Source organism: Adiantum capillus-veneris, chromosome 14 (genome assembly GCF_014529385.1).
Source record: "Adiantum capillus-veneris isolate H3 chromosome 14, ASM1452938v2, whole genome shotgun sequence".
In the NCBI taxonomy this organism is placed as follows: Eukaryota; Viridiplantae; Streptophyta; class Polypodiopsida; order Polypodiales; family Pteridaceae; genus Adiantum; species Adiantum capillus-veneris.
In genome coordinates, this window is record NC_140944.1 from 127925412 (window position 1) to 127938609 (window position 13198).

General features: G+C 47.3%; 1 protein-coding gene and 1 pseudogene across 1 annotated transcript in view; one reads left to right on the forward strand and one right to left on the reverse strand.

Moving 5' to 3' along the window:
- The window catches only part of LOC147443103 (uncharacterized), a 303366-nt gene that overhangs the window by 20200 nt on the left and 269968 nt on the right, over positions 1–13198 (forward strand). The window contains exons 2-4 of the mRNA XM_086529029.1: positions 8934–8978; positions 9057–9104; positions 9421–9759. Coding sequence (XP_086385155.1) covers positions 8934–8978; positions 9057–9104; positions 9421–9759 — 432 coding nt within the window. The remainder of the gene's footprint in view (positions 1–8933; positions 8979–9056; positions 9105–9420; positions 9760–13198) is intronic.
- On the reverse strand, positions 6186–7485 carry LOC147443104 (uncharacterized; annotated as a pseudogene).

The window sequence follows — 13198 nt, forward strand, 5'->3', positions numbered from 1 at the left end:
CCCTCTTGCTCTGCCCATCTACTCAGCTCCTGCTCGAGAACGGATGCATACAACCTAGCTAATGTGTGACCAACCATGATGGTGCGATAATTCGCGGGAATCATGGGATCTTACGACTTGAAAATGGGCACAATCGTAGAAAACTCCAAGTCTCCGGGAAGCCTTCATACATGGCTCAATTAAACATTATAGCCAGGAGATCTGCAAGCATATCTCTGGCATGGATGAAGTGCTCTACTACCAGACCATCATGATCATGTGCTCTCCATGTTTTCATCCTGTCAATGGCTTTTCTTATCCTCTCGGCAGTAAAGAAGGAACATGTCTCCGGGCATGTCTATAGTGGGTCTGACAGAGGTGGTTGCCTTGATGCTGTGTAGAGAGATGTGGCATATTTCCCCCATGTCTCAGTGGAGGTGACCGCTGGTGGTGGTGAATGCTCGTGGAATAGCCTCCATGCTTTGCCAGAGTACTGACCTATAAATAATTGATATAGATCCTGTTCTAGCTGAGATAGATGGGCCCTTTTCTTTTGTCGCACTAGGTGGCAAAAGATAATTCGTGAGTGTCTGTGTGGTAATAATACCCATGAGCACTTCCCTCTGTAATTTGATCCTCGTCTCTCTGCACTTCTCATCATACCAACTGTTTTGGGGCATGGTCCCAGATCGTCTCCGTGTGGGCTGGCTGTGGGGGTATGCCTCTGATGCGGAGCGTCTCTGTCAGTATCTGAGTGAGTTCATCTAGTGGCTGTCCCGGCTACTAAGTGCATAGCTGCCTGTATATCTCATCCATATACACAGAATCCGTCTCCCTCATGAAGGTGTACCGAGTGTGTGTGGGGACATCTCCTAAGGGAGCTGTGCTGAGCTGAAAGGTCAGGGTGAAAGACACGATAGCATGATCAACTGCTACTCCAACTGGCCTAGTGCCCACCATGAAATCTTGAAAGAATGGAATGAGACCTGGCTGGGCCATAAAATAATCCACTGTGCTGGCACCATGTCGGTGTGGAAAGCAAGTAAAACCTCCGGCTGTCAGAAATCCTTGTAGGCCATTCATAATGGCCAATCTGTGTGCGGTTCCCATATCTATCAAGTATCTGCCATATTCAGTGTATTCCTCATCTTGTGATAGTCTGGATAGACCCATCTCTGTGACGTCCAGCTCCCTAAGCATCTCTTCGGAAGTATCATAAAATATTGTCTGGTGGTGGGTAGTCCTTGCATTGAAATCCCCTGGTCATCTAGATTATCTTCTTCACCTCGGAGCTTCACGTAGTCGTCTGGGTTGAGTCTACACACAGAGCACGTCTTCACCATTCCGGCACATCTGAGCCTCGACACCCCCATTGTACCTGTGAGTCCTGGGCTGGAGCTTAGTGTGCTGCCACGCCAGAGTCTGTATTAGTTCTTTGAGATAGTCGAGTCATTTGTTGTGGTCTATTGTTGCTGTTGTGTCTCTGTGAGCTCAGTTCTCGTCTATTGTTTCCCTTCTTTTCAGTCTGTTGAGTGAGATTGTCATGCACATGGCACTGAGGACCACCCACTGTAGAGAGCACGCCGCATTATCCGCGCTATAGGTGCTCTCATTTTGGCGATCACGGTGGGACCTCAACTGAAATCTCACTCTGTGAGGTGCAAATCTTGAAGCTAGTTGGGTCTATCTAGCTTCGCCTACCTTGCCTTGCACTGTTCTCCTCTCGCCTGGTCCAACTGGTCTAGTCCTCTCTCGCCCTGGTCCAACCTGTCCTCGTCCCTGGTCTACACCTCCTCGACCCTGGTCTAGTCCTCCTCGTCCCTGGTCTAGTCCTCCTCGTCCCTGGTCCAGCCTGGTCTAGTCACTTACTTGGTCTAGTAGAGTCTAGACCAGTCTTCGACTAGTTCAAGGTTTTCTTGCCCAAAGCTTGGTTGGTTTGGTGGTCCCTGCATGACCCATACAAGGCATTCAGTCGAGCGTCAAAGCGCACTCCTGAGTCCTCTGAAGTACTACAACAGAAGACGACCCTTGGAACCTGTTAGAAGTCCATCAACCTCATCACCCATACCTCCACATACGACATCACCCATTCCTCCCTCTGGTTCCACATCCTTCTCCAGTAAAGCTCTCTCCTATTCTGCTACAGCAGGCTACAGAGCAACAGGCTCAGCAAGGGGCCATGGAGCCGTTGGCTAGCGTTTTGGCTAAGGTAAACATTAAGTTCCCTACATTCAAAGGACTCTCCTCAGAAGATGCTGACGACCATGCAAGGAGGTTTGTATCTCTCTGTAGGGGTCGTGGTCTTACCAGGGAAGATGCTTATTTGGTACTCTTTCCATCCACCTTGGATGGCTTAGCAGACAAATGGTACAGCCAGTTTACAGAGAACCATTTTGCAACTTGGGCGACCTTAAGACAACAGTTTTGTGCAACTTTCAGGCTAGGTGACTACCAGGAGAAGGTGTTGGATGAGTTGGCCAACATGGTGCTCCAGCCAGAGGATACTTTTGTAGAACTTATGACGAAAACCAAGTCTCTGGTTGCCAAGCTTCCCCAGCAACCAGGTGAATTTATGGTTAAGAAGTGGGTAGAGAAGGCGCTTCCCAAAACTTCTTAGCAAAAACTACGAGAGAGTCTCCGACCCGACGCCACTCTGGAGGAGTTCATTGTAGCTGCTACGAGGATAGAGGGGGCTAGGAAGCTGTTCTCCAACCCCCCTCACATAGAGACCCCCTCTGTGTTTTTGGAAAGTCCTTTTGATCCTTTAACTTCTTTATGCAGGGAACTGGAAGCCCTAAAGTTACAGCGAGCTCTTCAAGAGGAGAGTTCCTTCTCTCTTAGACATGAGACGCCTCCACATCATGAGGCATTGGAACAGATCAAGCGTGAGCTAGAAGAGCTCAAGGGTCAGCAAGAGACTAAGGCTACGGTTTGGTGTAGCTCATGCCGCTCTCCAGGGCACCCTCCACAGGAATGTCCCCTTCGGGTGTACTGCCACTTCTGTGAAAAATCTGGACATTAGGACAAGGACTGTTACTACCTCAAGGGATTGTGACAAATACAACAAATTCTTGGTCCTACTCTTCAACAAGGGCCAGCTCTTGCATCCAATATGGTTTCTCCTTGTGGCCATCCTATGCAAGGTATGCCAAGTACTTTTTCGTCTCAGAGCTTTTATCATACCCTTGCTCCCTCATCACCTCAAAGCTTCTATGCCTCCACCTCAAACTCAATGCATCAGGAGCAAGGACCACCTCGCCCTTCGACTCGCCCTTTGAATCGGCCCATTTTGTGCTACAGATGCGGGGAATATGGGCATTACCAAAGCAAATGCCCCCTACCAGAGCTGTCATTGCCCTGAAAGAAGGATCACTACAGTAAGGATTGCCCTAAACTTCGTGCATCCATGGCTTCGAACTCAAGTCAAAGCCAGAATGAGTTTGCCTTTCCCAAGCTCAACTTGATAGCAGTGAGCACCGTTTCTCAGCCGCCCCCTTCTACCCACGTGGTTACTCCTCAAAATAAGCCACCGCAGTTGGCAGAGGAGCCATCGGGCGTCCTCACCCGGGCCCAGAGAACCGCTCTCGGTCTTAGCATTCCATCAAGTTCAACTCCCCCACACATTCTCACACCAGTGGATACCCTGCCTGCAGTTGTTAACAAGCCATCCCCTAGTGCCATGAAAGAATCCAAATCTTTGCTCTTAGATATTGATGAAGCTTTCTTGGAAGCAGTTTCCGATCTACAGAAGATCAAGGTACCAGAGGAACAACAGGTAGAAAAAGAGAAGCTTACAACAGAGACAGTCTTGAAGAACACTTTCCAACAAGTGTCCCTCTATGACATGCTGCGGCTAGATGCAAGTTTTAGAAGTGACACCCTTGCTGTTATTCAATCACTTTACCCCGGAGCAAGTCCTAGTGGCGGGCACCTCCCAGTGCGACCATCAGAGTCCTATATGATATCCAATCCCGCTGCTCCACTCACTGATTATAGAAGCCCTCGCCTGACAGTGTCCGTTTTGGGTCGGCATTTCTCAGGAGTGATAGTGGATGGTGGATCTGGCATCAACGTGATGCCCGAGTTCACTATGTTAGCTTTAGGTCTACAGTCTACTCGCCCTGCTCCCTTCACAGTTACATTGGCCGACCAACAGACAGTCTATCCAGTGGGCATAGTGGACAATGTGCCTCTGCAGGTAGAAGAATTTACTTTTAACTTGGATTTCGTTGTGGTTCGTCTTCCCTAGGTTGAGGGCAGATTTCCCTTGCTCATTGGAAGACCATGGCTGCGACACACTAAAGGACTTCATGATTGGGGAAACGATGCCATATGGATACATACTTCTGGCTCCCCGATGCAACCCATTCTCTTAGAAGGAGGTATGGATCCCGTGGTGCAGCAGGTTTCTTTGTCAATGGAAACCAACCTTGAACAAGAACAACCTACTCCACCTGACGGGTCAGACGAGGATCTGTTGGAGTGGTTGGATGCTACCAAATCTCTGCCCCGTTATGGAGTCTCTATTCACTCTTTGCCTAAAGGTACAACCTCTTCCAATGTTTCCACAGTAACTAAACCTAATGAGCCATTTGAGCCAGCTCAAAGGTTGACGGTCATAGAAGCTACTCTTGATGCGTCCTTGGTGGAAGCCTTTGAATTTGGCGAGCCTATGAAGAAGCATAGAAGCGGGAAGAAATCTCCTCTACAGGAGTTCACACCCCCTCGAATATCAGCCCCATTGGTGTCTGCTTCACCGACCACGACAAAGCTCTCCTCTGTGTCTAGAAAACCTCCTTCACAGAGCAGGTTCTGCTTGATGAATTCCCTTCTCCTGATAGTTTTCTACCTCTTCGCCCTTTCCCAACTCCCAACTCTCCCCACCCCTCTCCCAACTCATCCCCCCTCTCTCCCAACTCAGCCCCTACCCACCCCTCCCTTGCTCTCGCCCATAACCACCCCCTCTCTCGCCCTAGTCCCTCCACCTCACCCCTCGCCCCCTACCTACTCGCCCTCGCCCCCTCACCACCCCTCGCCCTACCCCCTCGTCCTAGTCCCTCCCCCTCGCCCCTTGTCCATCCCTCTCGTCCCCTACCCACTCGCCCTCGCCCCCTCACGTGCCCCTCGCCCCTACCCTCCCCTCACATTTCCTCGCCCCTTCCCCACCCCCTCACTTCCCCTTGCTCCTACCCACCCCCTCTCGCCCCTACCCTCCCCCTCACATTCCCTCGCCCCTACCCACCCCCTCTCGCCCCTACCCTCCCCCTTAAGCCCTCGCCCCTAGTCCCTCCCCCCCTCACCTTCCCCTCGCCCCTACCTTTCCCCTCACATCCCCTCGCCCCTACCCCACCCACCCCCTCCCCCCTACCTTTCCCCTCACATCCCCTCGCCCCTACCCTACCCACCCCCTCCCCCCTCGCCCCTACCCTCCCTCTCACATTCTCTCGCCCCTACCCACCCCTCCCTTCCCCTCACCCCTACCCTTTCCCCCTCGCCCCTACCCTCCCCCTCACACCCCCTCGCTCCCTCTCACCAGCTCTCGCCCCCCCCTCTCTCTCCCTCGTCCCTACCCACCCCCTCACCAGCCCTCGCCCCTAACCTTTTCCCCTCGCTCCTACCCTCCCCCTCACACCCCCTGGTCCCCTCTCACCAGCTCTCGCCCCCCCTCACCAATACACACCCACTTACACTCATTGTCGGCTTTCCCTTATGCTTGTTTGATCTGTGTCATTTCTCTGCTTCTCGCTCCTTTACTCTGTGCTTTTGCTTGCTATCTCTGCCTTTCCACTGCTTTTTCTACCCTCCCCGCCTTCACCATGCCTGAGGATACTGTCGAAATCGAGCTCATCAAGGGCCATGACCTCAAGGATGTCGAATTCCTCGGCAAATCAGATCCTTATGCCGTGCTGTCTATCGGGGAGCAAAAGCAGAAAAGCAAAATTGTGAAGGATGGTGGAAAAAGCCCAGTTTGGAACGAAACCTTCCAGTTCGAGATCCCTGATGGTCCGCATGAGCTTGAGATTGCCCTCTTTGACCAAGAGAAGCATGGTGGAGATGAGGCTTAAAACAAACGAGCAAGCTTAAGAGCCTTTTGGTTGTTTCCTTGTGGCTTTCAAAAATTAACCTGGTTGCCTTTGCTATGGAGCTTTATTCTGTTTTGCCAATTGGGATTCTTGGATTATGAAATCATACTGAGTCCGGCCTATTCAAAGGCTTAAAACGTTTGCAAGCAATGCAGTGTGTTTAAACTCCACTTTTGGGCCTAGAACCTGCTTCAAGAAAGATGTATAGATGCAGTACCTAATGGTTTTCTTTCACAGTTTTTTCAGTATTTTCTCTCACCGAGACGGTGAGCGGTCTTGTGGAGGGCAACTTGTCTTGTGTAGCAGGCTACAGTGTCACTTTCACAGGACACAGTTAGTACAGTTGGTCTAGGCTGTTTCACACTGGACGGACCCTCTGGGCTGGGGAGTGATGTGGCAAGGTACCAACGGTGGTCTAGTGGACATCGTGGCCAGGTCACCACATGGCTGACATTTATGAGATTAACGTCTTCAAAAGGCCAAAATGACCTATGAGACCAATCTGTTACAAAATGGTGAATCTAATACCATGTCTGGGTACAAAAGAACTAGAACAAAGATACTACTACTAGAATCCATCCTCATCTGCACTCTGGATATCGAGAGAGTATGGCTCGAATCCTCTGCTGTAGTCTCCGTCGATGTTGTGTAGCCCCTCTCCTCAATCGTGGTTGTCTGGATCTCCGTAGCTCTGGTGCTCGGTCGATGAGAGTGCTGGTAGTGGTCAAATGAGTGTGGGCCGAGCTCTACAGTGATGGCTGCTCCTCTGGATGTCCCATATCTAGTGAAAAGAAATCTGTAATCTGTCTCTGGGACTGTCTCTCTCTATCTCTTCCCAGTAAAGTGTCTCTATATCTGTGTAACTCAAGTAGATATAGCCCAAGACATCTCTGATCCTCATAACTCATGACCCTAGAGAAAGGACCGAAACCCTCTCTGAATAAGCAGTGGAAACGGCCCCGTATCTCCAAGTACACTGTGCAATAACATATGTAATGTGGCTCTGTCTCTCGCTCTAGCTGGCATAAGCAGCATATCCTGCTGTCTGCTGGTATCTCTCTGAATCTACCAGTCTCAATCTCCAGCTGATGTGAGGATGTGCGTATCTGACCAATGGCACACCGCAAACCATGAGACATATGTGTGCCCATGTAGCTAGGTCGAATCACAAACCCATCTCCTGTGAGGTGGAGAAGATGCTCTCTATAGAAAGCCATCTTTGTGCCCAACTCTTGTGGCGGATTAGGTCCTGATAAACGAGTATAGTAATCTCCACCTGTGTAAGAGACGCCAAGGGTGCCTGAAGAGAGTACTAGACAGGGGGCAGCCTGTCCATGGTGAAGCCATGCGTCTGAAACCATGATGTCATCTGTGCTTCCCAGCATGAAGTGTCCCCCTGAAGAGCTAACTGTCTGGAAGACTCAAGGGCCAGTCTAGCATATCTATCTCTAGTAGTATCCCACAAGCTGTGCACAAAGGAGACTGATCTGGTAAGCGCCTCAATCTCCATAGGAGGGGCAGCTAGCTCTGCTCGAATGATAGCGTGGGGTACAGAGGCCTTGGCTCTGATCAGTCGAGAGATCATAGATACCAAGAGCCTCTCCATACGTCTCCAACCATCCTGGCCTATAGGTGGTCCCCATATCTGCACCCATACAACATAGCTGAGGCTACTAAAGTATTAGAGAGACATCACTTTGTCCGAGGTTCCAGGAATTGAACCTGCGAACACATCCTCTCCAAGCCTCTCAAGGCCGCAAAAGCTCTAGTCAGTCTAGTCTCTGCTGCTCTCCCCAAAGAAAACCTCGAAGACAACCCCAAGGTAAGTGTATGCATCTGTATACTCTAGAATCTCGTGACCATATGTGAAAGTCGGTGCTGATCTCCTGATCCTTGGTGTGGTGTTAAACACCATAACCTTGGTTTTATCAAGGTTTACAGACAATCCACTATCCTCTGCAAAACTGTGTAATGCATCCAACTGTTGCTGCATACCCTCTGGTGAGTCAGAGATCAACACAATATCATCAGCATATAATAACAATGGGATCCACGTCCCTGTCAACTGGGCACCTCTATCACTCCACACCGTAGACACATGGTGGTGGAGTTCCACTCCTAGAAGCACTGGCCCCAAACCCTTGTGCCCTTTTCGTTATTTCTTTTATATTGCTGAGACAAAGGTACAACTGCTAGGGGGCTTCGTCTCTGCTTCTGCACGCACTAGAATGTCTGAGAGGGCCCCCAAGGCTAATATCTAAAGGCCCTAGGCCCCAAAAGCATCAGATATGAAAAGCTGCACCCTTTGGGCTGATTTCCGTGATTTCAGGGTTGTCGTACAGTCCTGCGTTTTGCGACGCGATTTACAGGCCATCTATTCAGCTACCACGTGAGGATATTTTTAAGGTTCAGATGGTTCTTCATTGGTCACCTGGGCCACTTTCCGGTACTTTATATAGGTCCTCTTTAGTGGAATTGCCTCATCATTACCTTGTGACAATTTCTAGGTTGTTTTATTGTGGAAAAGTATGTCAAAATCTTTAGAAAATCTCCCAATGGATTTTCAAGGGTTTGTAAGCCTTCTTGCACATCAAGAGCCTGGCATTCCCATTTCATTTTCCTGCCAGCTTCATGGCCAAGTTATTAGCATTTTTGAGCCTCTGCAGTGAGAGGAAATTACATTTTAAGTCTCAGATTGCATTTCAGCCACATAGGAACATTTTATGTGTTATTCAGCTTACATTCTGATGTAACTAGTCATTTGTGACTTTGCAAAGTTAAGCTTTGATGACAAAGGAAAGAGAAGTAAATGAAAATTCTTGATCAAACATGTTTTGGAAATAGCTCAATCGTTGTTCTTGACATCTACAGATTGGTTGAAAATCTGTCAACTGTTGCTTTTCCTCATCTTGGCAGGTGATTCAATAAGATCTCTGGAATTTTCTTAAATTATAGGGTCAATCATTGTGTTACCTTCATTTGTTTTCAATGTAGGACTGGGCTTGAGAGGTTTTCCTGGACTCAGCGAGGCAGTTTCTCTATGTGACTATCCTATTTTCTCTCCCAAAATCTTTTGTTCAAGAGACTCTCTTTCAGTTTGTAACAACGCATGCAGATGCACATGCACAACACGCAGATGCACATGCAAATACAACATATACCTATAAGGTCCTGAGTTGTCTGCTTGCTGGTCCTGTCATGTTTTCTGTTTGATATTCTTTGTGACTCTTTCTCTGCTTAAGCAAGATCACAATCACAGCTTCATACTGTTTTGTTAAAATTATACCATCGGCCACTCAGAAATTGATTGATATCGAACGATTTTTGATTTAGCATTCTGATTTTCTGGATGCATCAGCGTACGAATGCAGCTACTTTACAGAACATATCAGGACAGTGACACCGTGGAATTACTTTAACATCAAAATCGCCCTTGTGGGCGATTGTCAGCAAAATTGTGGCCTATGTCAGCCATATGTAGATGATGTTGGACAGTTATCGGCTGTACTGATCCCAGATTGGGCCAAAGTTTTTTGCAAGTGGCAAAGGTCCCCTGCAGGATCAAACTTCTATCTTGGTACTTGTGGGCTTGATCATCCACTTTCACCAAGTACAAATCGAATCTATTTTGTGACTCTCATTGTGCCAACTACAAAGCGAAATATCGTACATGTTACTTACTTCTCTTACCTCTCAGGTATGCTGCAGAGAAAATTAGGCAACTCTCATCACCGTTCCATGCTATTGTTACCATATTTACAATCTCTCTGCTTTTGTCTTAGAATCAGTTTATTTATAACAGTATGTTCTCAGTTAAAAGAAAGCATTTACTTTTCTGCATTGTGGTTTTGCTCTCTTTAATATCTCCAAAACTTGAAAATCTTAATCAGAAGAACAATTTTATTTCTCTGTTCTTGTTCCTTCTAATTCTCGTCTCCTTTTTACTTTAAAAGGGTTTGGTGATGTTATAAACAAAAATGTGTGTAGTCTATACGTGCAACACACGCCCAACGCATCCCTGCTAATGGGTGTGATAGAATTACCAAACATTGCCCTTGTCTTTTCCAAATACGATAGATGGGATTTTTTTTTTCTGTAATGTGTAATCATATTGATCTACATGGTCAAATGACCCATCAAGCAACTATGTACAATCAAGACACTATGTACAAAAGCCAGAAGATATGAACATGAAAAGCCCATAACCAAGATGGCTAGCAATCATGCTTGACAATCAAGCAATGAATGTTGCCGCCAAGATGCAGACATGTGCATTTGCCACAGAAATGACACCAGTAGTGCTGAGCGAAGAAACAATCCAAAGCATAATACCTATCAACCTGAATACATGCTGTTGACACCACTTGCACCATAAAAAATAAAGGCATCTCACGTGGTCGAATTATGCAAAAATCTCAGTAATGAAGCATATCAAAAAGCAACTGCAAATGCTGAGGATGACGTGCAGAACTTTCTGCCAGCTTTTAATTATCTGGTTTTTTGTTCTGGGTGGACATGGGGGGTAGAGCTGGGTTTTGACTGAGAACTAGTTTTTCCAAAATATAATAGTGCAGTAAAATTTACCAGATGTTTGACTTATTTGAGGATTGATTGGCATAAGATCTGTGTTGCTGATCTGACCTGATTTCTGTCGTGGTACTTGGAGCCCCAGCATCGGGATAAATTAGAAAAAATGAACTGTATATTTAGTTTTTGGTTGGTTTCATACATTTGGAAAGGTTGTACACTACTGGTATCTCTTTATAAATTGAAAGCTTGACTCAAAAAACTGTAACCTGCTGAAGGTTTAGTTTTGGTTGGGGAAATCATGATTTCACTGGCTTGGATTGGATGGTGATTTTTTTCCCCTTAAAAAACAAAAATAAAAGTACCTTAACTTTTGAATAGAAAAAGAGGCTGCATCTCGTAATTTGTTGTAACTATTTTTTGAACGTCTTAAAGAACTAGAATAAAATCTTCTCTTGATAAACCTTGTTTACAGTATAATGCTAAATTGGGATGAGATATATTGCCAAATGATTTTATGATGGGTATACATGCTATCTTTTGGTGATGGGCTTACATACTGTTGTTTTATACGGTAAATGAAAAAAACTTGAGGTCTTTGTAGTCCTTTTTTAACTCAATGATGTTTTAAACACTAAAGAGGTCTCCTTTGATAACCTCTATACTACTGTGAGGGTGAAAAGACCTATTTTGATAAATCAGACTCATTGGTGTCAGCAGTTGGAAAAAAGGTTCATAAAATGTTGCTTGAAATGAAAACCCCTAAACAAATTTCAAAACTCTTTGAAAAGAAGAAAAGCAAGTGGAAGCACTCTAAAATGCGTCAAAATTACTTTACATATCTTCACTTTAAATACTTTTTTTTTCCGAGAAAAGATCCTTCTATTAGTTAATGAAACTGCCCATAGGGCTACAACCACCTCTACTAGAGAGGGCTACACCAATCATAAGGGGAGACTCTCCCAATGAAAAAACAGCATATGTACAATGAGGGCTAAATCAGGAGATGGGAGGAGGGAAAAGCCACACAAGTGGATGGTAGTGCCATCTGAGCACACCCTGGACCATGGTGAAGAAAGGCCCAGGGCGCCAGAGTTGAAGGAACTCCTCTCTATGCTCCCGCATCTGGTCAGAGCTGCCCTGAAGTCTCTCGAACTCTCCCCTGAGAGTATGGATCAGGATTCAGCTCCAGCCAAAAATCTCGAACAGTCTCCGTTGGTGGCACAAGACGATCCTCAAAGATGCGGAAGCAGCGGGCCCGCCAGATGAAACAGGGTGTCAACATGCCACAGACGAGCTCCCAACACACCTCTCTCTCACTGCACCACTCCTGTGGAGTAAGCTCTGTAGCAAGTTGGAGTGTAGGTCGACCCCCCTGTATCACTATCATCCTGCTGGTGGAGGATAGCTCAAACTGTAATGCAGGGCCCGTGAGAGTGGACCAAGCAGCTGCCCCCCAAGTGTAATGCCGTGCAGTGGAAAGGGCTGGCATCAGCCGAAGGACCTGAAGCTGTGCCATAAAGCAGTCCCAAAGAAAGCAACGCTAACTCTCCAAAGGATGGTCACAAGAGGCACATGCTGCCGAGAGGCCACTATGTACAAGCCAACTCCCCACTGCTGTAGCTCTATGTGCAACCAGCAACTAGAATAATGTGACTCACCGCGGCTGTATGGTGTCCCACAACCTCGCCCAAAAAGCTGACAAGAACTCAGCTGTGAGACCCTCCTCCTGCCAAAGAGGTGCTGTGAAACCGGCCCGTAGGGCGGTAGACATAGGCTTTCACCCGATAACTTTACTTTAACTATATGACACAAAGGAATGCCGCAATTTACGCTGGCAGTGCCACGTGGTAGCATGTACGAAATTCCACATTTCACGTTGGCTATGCTGACGTGGCACCTGTATGGATTTTCACGTTTTACGCTGATGACGTGGCAGCTGTACGGATTCCCTAAAATCGCGCTGACATCTTTTTGACCGGTTGGTTTTAGAGCTTGATGCTTTTCATGTAACTAGTTTTGAGAGGCTAAATATGAGCCAAGGGCTCATTCTCTGGCACGCTCCCGTGTAGAGGTGTAGGGGATGGAGTACCGGCCTTGTACTGAGTTCAAGCAATATAAAGAAATACCAAAAGGGGCGCGAAATTTTGGGGCCAATTCTCTCTTGGGGTGGAACTCCACCACTCCCCGTCTCGTGTGTCATGCATCTCTTTCAGTTCAGTTGTTATTTGAAGTGCTTAAAGTTGTTCGGTGTGTTCTTTTCCGTTGGCACGTGGTGCCTGCCCCTGTGACAGTGGTATCAGAGCTTCAGGCGTGCGCTTTTCTGAAAGCATACCGGTCCTATCAAAGAGGAGACAGAGCAAGATGGCGCTTCCAAGCTTTTCATGAAATTTTATTAAAGAATCTTCGTGTCCCGACCTCGGACTTATTAGCCACTCCCACCCTTACTCCATCGTACATTGAGCGTGCTCCCGTCTTCATCGCTCTGTCTTACAAGGCACAAGCCAAGACAAGGATCAAGGTTTTTTTTTCAAGCCGCTGTTTTTTCTTAGATGAAGTGACATGCAGCCGCTCACTCTAAGGACTTGCAAGATTTCAAGAAAATCATT